Raw genomic sequence first — 14,564 nt, 5'->3', positions numbered from 1 at the left:
TCCTACTCTGAATTAGACGATTTTCTCTGAAATCTGAGGAAGGGAATTCTCTATAAGGAACAGTAAAAGTCACCCTTATGCATATGCCTGAAAACCACACCAAGGAAACCACCTACAGCCATACTAGAAACATCATTACTCGGTGTTTAAGTCGATACTTGCCCAAAGGTACGCTTCTTCAGCTCTATATTCCAATGTCTGTGTTACACAGCAGGTCTGATAAAAGACTAGTACAAATCCAATTGAATCCTACTACTGCTATTTGTTGAGTAATTTGGGATAGCCAAAAGAACAGTGCCAACGAAGTATAAAATATCAAAGGAAAACTTTTTGTTGTTGCATGTGTTATTGGAATGGGAACTCCAAAGAGCAAAACACGATAAACTAAACCAAGATCTGACCTAAAACTGGACCCTTTCTTCATATACTCTTGAGACAACAAAGATCTGGAGAGGCAAGTTTTAAATAATTTTTTTTTCTTCTGAAGGTAAATAGTCCTTAGAGTAACAGTCTAAATTATATCATCAGCAACTGAAGCCTGATTTTATTTTTTTTATCATGTGTTCAAGTTGTCACATTGGGAATTATTAGTAAAATGGTGCAACACCGCCAAATGCCATTCGTCAAGGTATTCCTGACTTTGAAAGTCCCGGAGACTTGACTTTTGCAATACATCTCCATGGACTGGGACCTACCTTGCCTATTAGTGAGCCTGCAACAAAATGACAGGATCAACACCAGAGCTTGCAAATTTGTTCCTATCTGGAACATCAGTAAGCCAGTAATAAAAAAAAGGAGAAAGTTGGTTTGGTTTGGTTTGGTTTTTCTAAAAGAAATAAATAACAATGCCAACAAGCAACCTTAATTACATTCTAGAAAACTTCTAGATCTCACAGGAGACCAACTTGCTTTCTAGTCTACAGTCTGCAAAAATGGTCCTGGCCTTTGAAATCATGCCGGTTTATTTAACATTGCCTTGCTCCCAAAGACAGACTGCCAGCAATTTTGAAAATCCTGTAGCAGTGAGCATGCTAGCCATCAAATTCTAGTTGTTCATTTCACTGACTAAAAATGCCTGCCGTTTGATTTCTTTTATAGGGCCACATTTGAGCAAGAAAAGTTTATAGAGATGACTTACCTAATTAGATTCAAAGAGTGATTTGCTATCTCAGCAATAGTTTTTAAATGTACAAATCTAGATAGAGAAGCATTTTGTAAACAGGTGTGAATGACACTGCTCCATCAGGCATTAAATTGGAGCTGCTCCTGAAAAATAGTATCATTTGTGCATTTAAGTTATCAATATTTTATCAACTGCAGTGTTTTTACACCAAATATTCCTTGTGGTGTACAGCCAATGATATTTCAGCAAGATCTCTCACCCTTTTAATAGCAGCATGAAACAGGCTCCTGTGTGCTTCTCAAGACTTTTCTGAAAGGTTGATTTAAAAAGACTCAGAATTATCTCTGAGGAATACATCAGCCTTTGAAACAGGTACAAAACAGTTAATGCCTGAGGGAAGGCAGCTGATATTTGCAGGCAGTTTTGTATTTTGAAAGAAACAACAGCTGGAAAGGAGGAAATTATTTCCTCTTATGACAATTATTTAATATTTATATTACAGATGTACCCAAGGCCTCTGTGCTAGGCAGTGCGTGGATATCAGCACCCAAAGAGCACTCTGGCTTTGCCCTCACACCAAGATGGCTGCTCACCCAGCATTCATGCCTGAGGGACCAAATACAACCCTCGCAGCCAGAGAGAAAGCTTCGCTCTTTACACCTTTTTCCTAACATTTGGATATGGCTTTCATACAACAGGAGACAATGTTAGAATAAGACAAGTGCATTCTATCGGGTGAGCTTACTTCACCGCGGCTACAACTAGGCTGAAATACCTGTCGCCACACGGGGGAAACAGGAGCCCCAAGCGCCCAGCACACCTGCAGGGGCAGGGCGAGCGCCTGCAACCCCCACTGACGGCTCTTCGCTGCGTTGCAGACGGTCCCAAGTCCCCTCGGCCGGACGCGATTCCGCACCGCCCCCAAGAGGCGCGGCGGCTGGTCATCGGCAGCCCGCCATCAGCAGCCCCGCCGCAGGCAGCCGCCGAGGGCTACGGCTGGTCCCCAGAGCCCTGGCCCTACTAGCCCGGCAGGGAGCGACAAGCGCCCCTGCCTCCGCCCCAAACTTGCTCCCAGGGGAGCGGGGACGGCGGGAAGCAGGAAGACGGGAAAACCCTGCCTCGTTAGAATAAGCAGCACCCACTGCGTTCCTCCTTACTTCCCGGCCTAGTCTAGCACACCAACGCAGCACGCCCCAGCCCCGTGCCTTCCGAAGGAAACACTTGGGCTACAGACAGGCTGTTTTAAATGTTGGAGAGGGATTCTGAACTTAGGTCCGTGTACAGAGGCAGAGAAAGGCGGGGGTCAGGTTTTAGCGTCACTTATGGCAGGGCTGGGGGGGGAAATAATCCAGAGAATGTTTTTGCTTCTGCTGAGAAACTCAATCATTAAATAGGGGAAGGGCTTTGAGCAAGGAAGACAAGGTTTTAGCCACAACTAGTGAACCCTGGGAGGAAAAAAACAACACAGAAAATGGGCAGTGAAGGCTAAATATGTATCAATTGTTCACATGGTTTTCAAATTAAAGGTCTGGAAGAGACCCATCTTAAAGTAAAACTTCAGTTTTATTTATGTTTTATTAGAAACATAATGCACATAGAGGCAGAGTCTTTCACAAGCACTTGTAACCTCATTTATCTTTGGAAGGTTAGTTTCTCTGGTGATACACTGTTAGGATGTTTAGCAGAGCCAAGCAGACCACTGCCGCTGAGAGATGTGCACGCAGCACTGGAAAGCCTACTGCATCAGTGGTCTTACAGATATAAAGGCAAGTCAAGCTTAGCTAAGCAAGTCATTTTTTTCTAGGATTACAGTAAGATGAAGAGCAAAAAAGGCATGTCTCTGGATTTGGGTTTCTTCCATCACAGCTTTCAGTCCTCTCCACCGCAGAGGTTCAGCAGTGCCCTCTGGTAATCCCCTTTTGTGTCTTGCTGTAAAGCAAGGGAAGAAAAGTACAAAATACGTATGAGGAAACAGTCACAAAATATGAAAAGTATATGCATTAACATTCTAAACCTGTGGGACAGACTGTTTTGCAGTTGAAGGCTTGTCAGCCTGGAGACTATCTAGACTGATTTTTACTTATGTGTGAATTGAAATTATTTACCATTCTTGCAATACAAACGCAATGCTAAGAAGGGAGAGGGGGAAAAAAAAAAAAAAAACCAAAAAGAGAGTAACACAACAAAGGAAAGCTGGAGGACTCAATTCTGTTCCTTCTCACTGATCACTGCAAAAAATCATACATCAAGTTCACTGCTTTGAAAGTTTGCTTATAATCTAACATTGACATCTTCAGGAAAAGATCTGGCTTAAGATTTTGACTCAACTTCATCTACACAAGGAAGAATGTATTATATGCTGTTGTGAGGGTAGGTAGAAGACTAGTTTTTAAACAGATGCAGAAGCTCTTTACCTATATCCCCAGTTAAATAAAACCTAGCACCTATAGCTCCTGCCCAATCACAGAAATGGACAAAAATCATTCTAGCTATAAAAAGCCTACTCCTTAGGCAATGAAGTGAAAGGGAGTAGCAATTTAGATGCTCTATTTTCATTCAGCAATCACAGAGCAGTTCTGGTTTTTTTTTTCTTTTAATCTGAAGATAGGGAGAGGTGAACAACATTTTCTTGCATGACACATCTGCTTATTGCGCAAAGCCTATGTATACAAGAAAGTGGCTACCAGGAGTTGTACCAACTGCAGACGGTAAAGTTAAGGGTGGGGTTTTCAACAGTGCATGGATAATAACATATTACTCTCACTGCAGCCTGTAACACACCTCCCATGAATCCTAAAGGTACAATTGATTCAGTGAAGACTGCTGCAAAGGTCCATACAACTGGTATAAAAAGAAAACTGAAAAAGTTACCTGGATGAAATAATAGAGAGATTTTCCATATTTCCTCTTGAATTCACTCTTAATTTTTAGCATGTCAACCTCGCAGCGGGAGATCATAATCCTGATCAGAACCTTGTCACGGGTTCCTTTGCCCTACAAGCAGATAAATATTTAGAACTGTAATAGCTGAAATGTGTAAAAGGCCACTGTACCTAATGGTATGACAGCAAACTACAGGCAACTGAGATGTAGCAATAAAAGATACAATGAATTACATCTTCTAACTAAGGTCATCATTATGATCCAGGAATTTCAGCGTGAACATACCTTTCTCATCAGCAGTGTCTGACCAACTTCCAGTCACAAATCTAGCTACTTAGCCTGTAAGCAGCAGTTTTGGCTGACCAGGAGGTCTTCCTGGTATTGCCTAATGCCTGTCACCATATATTTCTCTTTCATCCCTTTTCTTGAGAAAAAATGTTTTGAGGCAAATTTAGTGTCTTATTTGGGGACTTCAATAAACAGCTTTTTCTGATACCAGTTCTTGGTTACCTGCAAAAGATGTGTCCAACTTTGCTAATTATAATGAAGATCTAATACAGATCACTATTATGAGACCCTTCCCTGTATTTCCCCATACTAGATGCATCTAAATAGATGGTCTAGGCTCATAACTGTTAAAGAATGCTTTTGAACAACCCAAAGTCATTGTTAATTTATTCACATGCCAGTCATATATCATATGGAAAAAAGTGCCTAAAGAATCAAAATTTGATGAAACAATGGCAAGAAAAAAAATTAGTAGAAAGAAAGAACAGTCTTCCCTACCTTCATGGAATCATACAGTCTGTCCGCAAAATACAGCTGCTTGTTCTGAATGCACTGGACTGAAGAGAGAGATAATAGTTAAACATCCTGCTCATACATGGAATAGCAGAACACAGAATATTGGAACCATTTTTAAAGACATGGAAAGTAGTCAAAATAAGGTTTTCAGCAAAAGTTTATCCAAAAGGGGACATAGAAAAATTATTTTTACCTGAGTTGTTACTTAGAAGTTGTTTGGCTAAGCTTGTGATTGAACCACAAATGCTTACAGCCTGAGAAAGTATTTCCCTCCATTGCTAGTATAACTGCAGAATGCTAGCCCTCCTCCACACACACAATTCATTCTTCCACTTCTATAAGCAACCTCTTTTCTGAAAACATTCATTGTATGCTAATCCACGAGAAGCCTCCCTTTCAAGGCTGAGTTCTATTTTTTTCTCCATTTGCATTACAGAGCTTTCAGTTCACCCTTAGTCTGAAATGGATTTTCCTCTTAAACTTGGCACCATCCTTGTCATCTTCATCTCAGCTGCAGTACCAGCCTTGCACCCTGCCTCCCCGTTTCAGAGAATGCAGTGTCAGATCAGCTCTTTTATTAGCCTCTAGCTTCCTCCAGTGCCCATCTTCTCCTCTCACACACACAGAGCTCTCTCCAGCCTATGTCTATATAGAATACTTAATGTGTTCAGCTATAGTTCCAACCTTTTTGTTTGGGGAAACGACCATTTAGTCTCTATATCAAAAGTGGAACTAACAATAGATCACAGAACACATGAATTTTTATTTTCATCTGGAAAGCAAGGTTTATATTTTGCAGAGGGCAAAAATAGCTACTTCTCAATAAGTGTAACATCCTAAAATACACTAGTGGATCCAATAATGCTAGCACGCCCATTTTATTTCTCATCCAGCAACACAGAGGAAGCTGGGCCCTATCCTTATCATGATACACTGCAAGAGCACTAAAAAGATATCTAGAGATAGTATTTACTTCAGGGTAACTCACCAAGATTTAGGAAGGCATTCTCCAAATCTCCCTTAACCTCCTTCTTTATGCTCTCCAACATATCATATGGGCTGTAGCTCTTGTACCTTTCAAACACTATCACAAGAAAGGAAACAGGTGAAATCAAAACCAGACCAAGAACTGGTAAAAGTAACCATCTAAATAGAAAAAGCATAGGGACAGCAATGCAGAAACATATGATTAAAAAATATCTGTCCAAGCCATTCTGAGAACTTTATTTTAAGTACAGCCTGAGTTTGTCAGCTGATAGTAAAGTTACCATGCAATGGCCTTTTTGCTTTCCTTGAACAAAATCTGGTAAAATACCATCTTAATCCTGTACTAGTATTTTTTGAAACCACAATGATTTCAGGCCTGAAAAGGGAAGTCTTCAAATGGCTTTCCCGTGTGCTTCTTACAGCAATACCAGAGCTGGTTTTGAGAGTCTTCACTGTCAGAGTTAAACACATATCTAAGCTACCCTAGGAGAGAGGGAAAAGCTAAAGGACTTCTCAAGGTCTTGTGCAGCCATGTTTACTAGATTTGTAACATTTTTGTTCTCAGTCTACATGACATATAATTGCACATTGTTACACCTGTGTAAAAAAAGAGCTCTACACACATTCAAACTGAGATTAACACATCCACAGAAATAACTAAGTTTTCTGAAAAAAAATAATAGCTTGGACATGAATTAAGACTTATTAGATCTCCTATGTTTTATGAGTGCTTTTCACACTTCTATCAATCATATCTGAGACAAAATAGCTACCACTTCAGTCTAATTTTCTCTTATAGGAAAAAAATCTGCCTCTTGAACAGTACCTTTCTGCAGGTGGGGGACACTTCTTTCGGTCATAATATTGATCCACTTGGGGACATCAGTTCCCTTTCTCTTCACACCAGCATCATAGAGCTCCTAGGGTTAGAATGAAAAGCAAAATCATGAAAATCAGGAGTTATGCAAGAAGCCATCACAAAGATATACAATTTCCTTAATGGAAAACAATCACTACTGGAACTGTGTCAGTGGGAGAAACACAAAAGGGCACGATTGGGCAGACCACTAGGACAAGATGTATGGATCTAATCTGAGACTAAGACTAATTACTTTGTATTTACCTCTACCTACAGGTTTTACTCTGTATTTAGCTGTTTACCTCAGCACAGCTGCTCTTGACAGATACAGATGTAATAAGACAGATACAGATGTAAACAAGCATTAGCAGCTGCTAAATTCAATTATACTTCTCTCAATCTTACAAAATTACTTGGTTGCAACCAGTCTTCGCAATGAATGTTTCCTTTTGTTAAAGGCTCTCTTTCTCAATATGCCCAATGGAAATACCAGAGAGCTTCTGTATAGGTACTAGAAGGTAAGTAGCCTTTGAAAACTGATAACGGAAGGTATCAGGATTGCAAGTGGCAGATACCTCAACAGCATGCAAACGTGACTGTGCAAGACAATCTGAGACATACACACCTACTTTCATAAATGCTCTCATTCCCGTAGTATTTGTACTTTCAATATCACCAAAAGCTTGATCAACTTACAACATTTAATGGTCATTACCAGCACTTACCCTAGCATCTTGATCAATCAGCTCATAGTCAATCACAGAGGTATTCTCACACCTTTTGCCCTTCAAACAAGGATAGCAGTATTTAGAAGTTTAACAGACAGTAAGTAGTTTGCTATATGCATATTCTTTTTTCTTTGATTTTTTAAAATCTGATTTTGCTAAATGAGTAACAGTATGCTCCATCCCTATTATGAAGCTGCTGCTATCAACGCTGCATTTCTGTCAAAATATTCTGCCCTTCAACATTTGAATATTTTTTTCCCCCAAAAGACAGTGAAAATACAAGGAAATTTATGAGTGAATCAGAAATCCAGTTGTTTCACTGGCAGCCATCAGTCAGTTACCAAAGGGCAGGCATATTAGGAAAAGCAGAAAAACACAGACCTACCTTGGCCAGGGCAACCATTAGCTTGCGGAAGTCACCAGATGTGTCTGATATAATGTCCTTTTCCAGTTCTGTCTTGTACACTAGAAAACAAAAAATTCTCTTCAAGTAAATGGTGTCCTACAAATGCTCCTTTACAAGAACAGCTGCTAATTACTGTGTTTTATGCACTTAAACAAACAGCTACAATCTATGTCACATGTGAAAGACTATGAAAACAAATGCCTGCTTGCACACAACAAAACCAACATTGCTACCAGCTAGTCATGAGAGTTCCCATGCAATCAAAGTCTGTCACGGAAAGACAACAGGAAAGTCAGACTATTAAAAGGAAGGGAATATTGTTTTATGCTCAATAACCTGTTAGATCTTTCTTAGCTGCCAATGAGTGTTTGGTTGTTCGATAAACATAGCATTTAGGCCTTCTCCACTCATGGATATATGTCTGGGCAACTGCAATTACAAGTTTAATGCAAAAGACAAAAGCTGTTATGATGAACCAAAGGAATGCTGTACGTGATTTTTGTCTGGTGGCTAAACATTTTCATTGCTTTCCAAATGGTCATACTCCATATTGCTACAAAATCACATTCTCTCTTCTTTTCAGCACCAACCTAATCTACAGCAGCAACAGTGTCTTTGCTGATACATTGGGTTTTTTTCAATACCGGCCATTAAGACTACATTGGTTTTGCTTTGTCCTTTCTGACTTAGCCAGCACCTTACTAGAACTGCTTGATAACTATTAAGCACACAGCAATTTTCTACATTTCAGTCTACTTGTGGTAAAGCTCAACTCTGAAGGTCAGAGAAACAAATAGGCACTGGACAGCTGCACCACTGAACTGTGATAAACCCAACCAGAATGGGCAATATCGACTTACAATCAAGTAAGAATTATAGCTTCAATCAGATAACATGTCTTTTCTTGCAGGTCTACCAAATAAGCTTACAAGCATGCTTCAGTAGATTTCAGATTCACCTACTTGTTACATAAGACACAAATTATATGAGTAGTAGATGTTCTCCAATTTGCAACCAAGCAACAAGATGAGACTACATACACACACAAGTATCCAGGACACCAGCACAAAATAGTAACCTATGTCCAGCTGCCAGAGAACCAAAGCAGATGTTGTGTAAGTGACTAATCACCAGAGTCACACTGAGCGGAACTTATCCAAGTAACTTAGTGTACAAACATAGTACATTGAAACTTTCAAAGTAAACTTACTTTCCCTGTAGACCCTGTTAATTTCACAAAGCTCCTGATTTGTTCGTGAGCAGATGATCTCAATGAGTGTGTCTTCATCAGTTCCCAGACCCTGCAACACATACGTGATTCAGTTAGGTGCTAGAAGTGAACAGGCATGCCTGAATGGTTTAAAAATATTTTACAGACATCTCCTTTCTCCCACTCCAGTTTCACAACCATTCAGGGATATTTTTTGCTAACTGTGCCTGACAAAGCACAGATGGAACATTTTCAGTTGCCTAATATTACTCCAATAAACTTTAAGATCCTGTAGATGTTATCTCTGGGCAATGTGCATTTGTTTTGAGTGTCTGTAACACTCAGTGGCCTACCCATCAGCATAACTGCACGAAAGCAACTTATCCTGGCCCACATGTGAGTGTTTTCTGTCCACTAGGAGCACAGGAAGAAAATCCCATTCTTAGCATGGAAATGGGCAGCAATCAACCTTTTCTTCCCCACCTTCCTCCATACAACTCCTCCACTATAAATGCAAAGCCAAGGTTGACACCATCATTAGCCTTGGCCTTGTGTCCAAGTCAGCAAAGATTTAAGCATGTTTTGAATTTCTAGCTAATAACCCCTCCTGAATTGTCTGTATTTTCCATGTACTTCACAATGCACAAATACAGATGAAAATGTTACTATTAGGTACGTTGATATTAAGAAATAAAAATATATTTAGTATGATAAACTAAATACTCAGATTTTACATTTTTTTGAACAAGCTGAATGAATTGAGAGTTCTTATATATTTCAAAGCCATTTTTGTAATCAAGGTCAATGAAGAATCAGTACTTTGAACTAAGCTGCATTACAAACCACATCAAAATATATCAGCTATCAATTAAACCTTACGGTAACTCAGATACTAAAAAATAATGTGGCTGGATCAGTGTGCTCTAAAGCTTGTTCAATTTGTTCAATTATTTAATATAGATAAGCAGCCAAATTTAAAAAACAAAAAAAAAATTGCTTCAACACTGCAATATTCTTGCTCCTGGAGAAAGACAGGAGACTCACAGGCTCAGAACAAAACACTAGTTTGGATGAGCTGAAGATGCTTCTCTCTCCAGTGACCACTAAGGATGTCTAGGCTACTAGTTGGTAAAGCCATCTGTCAGCCAGATGCCTCTATATTTTGAAAAGAAACTTCTTAAAAAATAGACTCCACTGGTGATTTTTTTAAATTCAATTTTGTTTCTTACCTACCAATGAACCATGTTTATGCTAATTGCATTATCATCATCTTCCAGCATCACCAGCAGACAAGAATAACACTCTTAAGCCTCCTGTTAGGGATGCTGTTTGTTAAGCCCATCTGTAACAGATGTCATTTTTGTATGTGGCAAAAATAGGCATGGTTTCCACAGGACTTTCAAGAGGAGTCTGCTGGGTAACATCTTGGGAAAACTCACGCTGTACTCTTTCACACGTGGAAAATGGAGGTAGTTATGTGGAAAACTACCCTCTTGGAAAAAGTGTCTCTATTGAAGGAAAATAAAATGAAAGGACTAAAACCAAGCAGTTTTATAAAAATGGCTCACAACTAAGAGAATTAGGAAAGCTTTCCACAGAGCGGTTCTAATAGGTATCTTGGGAAGAAATGAAGGCTTAAATATTTACAAAATCTTCAATTTTGTAAGTATTTTGTAAGAATGTGTACCAGAATGTGTAACTTTGCTTTTCCCAACTTTGATTCCTATGTCATAGCTTATTACGCTCTATGTATCAAGTCAAACTTAAGCTTAGTCACATTCAGAACATTAGACTAGATGCTCAGTGAGTTGGGAATAGCTGACCTATGGAAGAAATTTAATATTCTACATTTGTGACTACTCTGAGGTAATGGCTTGGTCTTTGGACTGTAAATACAGCATAAATGCTATGTAAGTATATGGTGATCCTAAATATATCAGATGTAAGACAAAAAAACCCCAAACGAATCTGATTCACAGTAAGCTACTGATAGCCTCTACTTAAACCAGAAGAGGGCAGCATCTGATTACTCAAAGAAGGGATTTGGCCCATAATTAAAGTGTTGGCATGTCCATACTGGATTGGTTCTTTGGGTTTGGGGATTTGAAGGGGTTTTTTGGGGGGTGGGGTAAGGGGGTGGTTCTGTTTGCTTGTTTGGTTTTTAACTCATTTTTAATAGTCTGGAGAAATCAATTGTTTGTCTTGTTCTGAATTTCAAACAAACATATTTTAATACTTGTTTTTTATTTTTTTTTTTAAATTAACCTGATCAAGAACATTCAGAATTTAAGTGATTATTTTAAATACAAATTCCCAAGCGTTAATTTGATTAGAAAGGTGAGTGCACTGGCATGAGCACCTCTCAAAGTCTTGTTTCAGCGGCCTGCAGAGCAGGTATTTCTGAACTATCATCTACTCCACACTTGCCTGTGATTGTAGGGGACTGAACACAGTGACTCACTGCTGTGCTGTTTCTCCAAAGGCTGCTTTTGATGCCCCATCTTCCTTCTTTTCGTGTTCTACACAGAGGCAGGTCAGCTACAGGATGTTCATTCAAGATGAGTGATATGACCCAGTAACTGGGAACTACTGCTTAAGCCTATAAATGCTAGCAGAGGATTTAATGGCTCCAGCTAACAGCTGCTCCCTTAGTGTTTTTTTCTCTACTATGAACCTGTATATTGTTTTTAAGAGCAGTCAGCAAAGCAGCAACCAGCCAGAGGAGCCTATCAGTAATTCCTGACCTGATTGAAGTTATTTTTTTCCTTAAAGAGAGGATTTAATTTACAGTTTAAAATCACATTGTTCCAGAATTTCTCTCATTTTGGATGCCTTGCAGCTGGATATTTAAACTGTAGTACTAAAAAAAATAACAATCAGTGGACATGTTTGAAAACTGTGACCTTGGATAGGAAGTCCACACTCATTCTTGAGGCAGCGACATCAAACTAACATACTTAAATTTCAGAGCTCATTTACCTTCATGGCAGCTTTCAATTCAGAGGCATCATACTGTGCTGGTGTCTTCAGCAAGCCCAAGATCACTGCCTCCAAATGACCTGACAGAGCAGACTTGAGCGCTGCAGCAAGTTCCTGTAAAAAGGGAAGATAGAAGAAAAAAATTAAAGCTCACTTCTGATCTCCACAGAATTTAGCCTGTAGTGCCTTAAGTCTCCAAGCCTGCAACAGCGTTTCTTACACAACTGACAAGGAAACAGAACATAAAAAGCTTTTCTTTTGTGAAAGCCTAAGAAAGAAATTAGGGCAAAGGAATTTTTTCTCATCCTTTGAAAATAAGTAGAAATCCACTCGTGGCTAATAAAGCGCTGGGAAGAATGGTGCAGACACATCTGAACAGCTCCGCTCCAGTCTTGAAGAACTGACACTTTGCTGGAGCTAGTAAGTACAGACAGATCTGAGTTTGACTCCCTGCAGTTGGTGCTTCTCCATACTCCCATAGTTTTCCCAGAAGCATGGCATTATTTACGTTTTCCCTATTATCCCAGCCCTTTACTAGCTGAGACATGGGGAAATTGACTGCAGTTACTCCACTGTACAGACCCAGTTCCCAAACAGCTAGCTGAAGAGGAAAAAAATTGTCACTGAGCACAGAAAAATTATCCCTGTCTTCAAGAAAACTACCAGAAGTGTGTAGCCAAGGTCTTTACTGTTAATTATTAGTCAACCCTAGAGAAAGAAACAGTCATATATGTTCACTTCACAGGATGCATGCAGATCTGTAGCAAATAAAGTCAGAGGCATGTCCTCTTTCATGGGTTTGAGAAACAACTTGAATAATGTTAATTATCAGCTTCATTGTAGTGTAGTTACAAAACTGAAGTCCCTGGGATCAAGTCTGGCGTTCACACAGATCCATGTATTCCCTAAGTCTGTAGCATTCAGAAGAGAATTGCTGCATTTCAATTGCTGGTTTCTACACTAACAATTCGTGAGCTTCAGGGACAGAAGAAAGGGGTTAGAGAAAGCGACCTCAGCAACATTGCAAAGAAGTTTGTACTAGAGACATAAAGAGCCAAGGCACTTAGTTCATTTCCAGGGCACTAATATATGCTAATACTGTATGCACTTACTGCATGGATTGACCAAGATAGTGAATGGGGGTTTGGGGCATCTAGCTGCTTTAGTCTAAGAAACAGTTTAGTACAATAACTCCATTTTGGATACAATGTTCCATCATTTATTTTTGTCAGAAAAGGTTCTTCAGACACCAGCTGAAACAGCAAAGATACCACATGTATCCCTAATAAATTTTAGGACAGTGTCACGAATTCTAATTAGCTGAGTGAAGTTTTTGCAATCTTCGCAATTCAGTGTGAGGGCTGAAGGAAATACAAATCACTACGGTAGGAGTTACCACAAGAACTGCAACAAATCACCTCAAACTGAACCAAACACCTGCCCTCATATTAACAGGCTTCTGGAGAAATAAGGTCTTCCCCCCCTGCCAGGAAAGCAGGACCTCCACTCCGTTGCTCTGTGCTATGGCTAGGAGCGCTCCAAGAGAGAAATGGAAAGCAGGTAACTGACAGACATCACTAATTTATGAATATCAAAGAGACAAGGTTTTACTAAGCATTCCAAATGAGCATCTGGATATTAGCAGTTCATTTCAAAGTTAGAGATTATTGGCAGCAGTCAGGACTGACCAGACACATACGAAGACACACACACACAGAGCCCCCAGTATTCACTGGTAGCTCCACTAACGCTGGTGATGGGGAAAGATTACATAGATCAAACACTGTTACTCAAGCTTACCGACAGTTTCCGTTAGACACAGCTTAACTCAAAGGAATGAAGAGAGGTAGATCTGTGACCTTTTAAATTTATAATGATCTATTGAAAAATCCTGCAACACACAAAACAAGCAGCCTTGTACAACGCGACACATTGCCAAAGAAAGTAATGAGATACTGTCCCTAGGAGATAAGCCTTTTCATATCCCACTTCATCCTCTCTTTCCATTCATTTTTTTATTTCCCTGAGTGGTTTCTACTGCGAATTTGCATTGTTTCTAGAGACTGTTTTATTCTTTGGCACTTGTTAAACTTGATAAATTCAGTTTGATCTTGGGTCACAGTAAGGAAAAAAGGTGAGAGAAATAGATGGAAAAAGTTGCAGATTTTCTTGACTGTGCATTTTTTGGTCATGCAAAACATTTAACAAAGCTTTAAGTGACACATTTCCCTACCAGAGACCACCTACATGCACAGCTGTCTCAGTTCCCACAGGGCATGACTGCCAGGGTACAGGTGTGTGCTCACATGCATGTGTCCAACTCATGCATGCTTCTGCACCTGCCTCTATCAGCCACGCATAGAACCTGGTAAATTTCCAAAATTTAACTCTAGATTTACATTTGGTTTCAGATGAGCATTCCGGGCTGCTACTGGAGGACTACCATTTGGGGTCTGGCAAACCTGAAAGAGATACATTCATCATAGCACTAACTCTATAAAAGTTTCCTCTTTATCATGGGCATAAAACTTCAATTATGAAGATTCTCAAAATTCGTAAGTCAAGAAAACAGGCAAAAGCCTTCC

The 14,564-nt window shown here is 39.6% G+C and overlaps 1 protein-coding gene across 5 annotated transcripts in view; it reads right to left on the bottom strand.

Moving 5' to 3' along the window:
- Positions 1-2,667: 2,667 nt before the first annotated feature.
- The window catches only part of ANXA2 (annexin A2), a 37,579-nt gene continuing 25,682 nt past the window's right edge, over positions 2,668-14,564 (bottom strand). For 3 of the 5 annotated variants that reach the window (XM_075100120.1, XM_075100121.1, XM_075100119.1), the window contains 9 exons: positions 11,980-12,093; positions 9,001-9,091; positions 7,770-7,849; positions 7,382-7,441; positions 6,624-6,717; positions 5,799-5,894; positions 4,793-4,851; positions 3,995-4,117; positions 2,668-3,052 (listed from right to left, as the gene is read on the bottom strand). In XM_075100120.1, coding sequence (XP_074956221.1) covers positions 2,993-3,052; positions 3,995-4,117; positions 4,793-4,851; positions 5,799-5,894; positions 6,624-6,717; positions 7,382-7,441; positions 7,770-7,849; positions 9,001-9,091; positions 11,980-12,093 — 777 coding nt within the window. In that variant the 3' untranslated portion in view covers positions 2,668-2,992. The remainder of the gene's footprint in view (positions 3,053-3,994; positions 4,118-4,792; positions 4,852-5,798; positions 5,895-6,623; positions 6,718-7,381; positions 7,442-7,769; positions 7,850-9,000; positions 9,092-11,979; positions 12,094-14,564) is intronic. The other 2 variants (XR_012661666.1, XR_012661667.1) reach the window with 1 other exon arrangement.

Source organism: Phalacrocorax aristotelis, chromosome 7 (genome assembly GCF_949628215.1).
Source record: "Phalacrocorax aristotelis chromosome 7, bGulAri2.1, whole genome shotgun sequence".
Taxonomy (NCBI): Eukaryota; Metazoa; Chordata; class Aves; order Suliformes; family Phalacrocoracidae; genus Phalacrocorax; species Phalacrocorax aristotelis.
The sequence above is the reverse complement of the archived record's forward strand: the minus strand, read 5'-3'. Positions and strand labels throughout refer to the sequence as shown.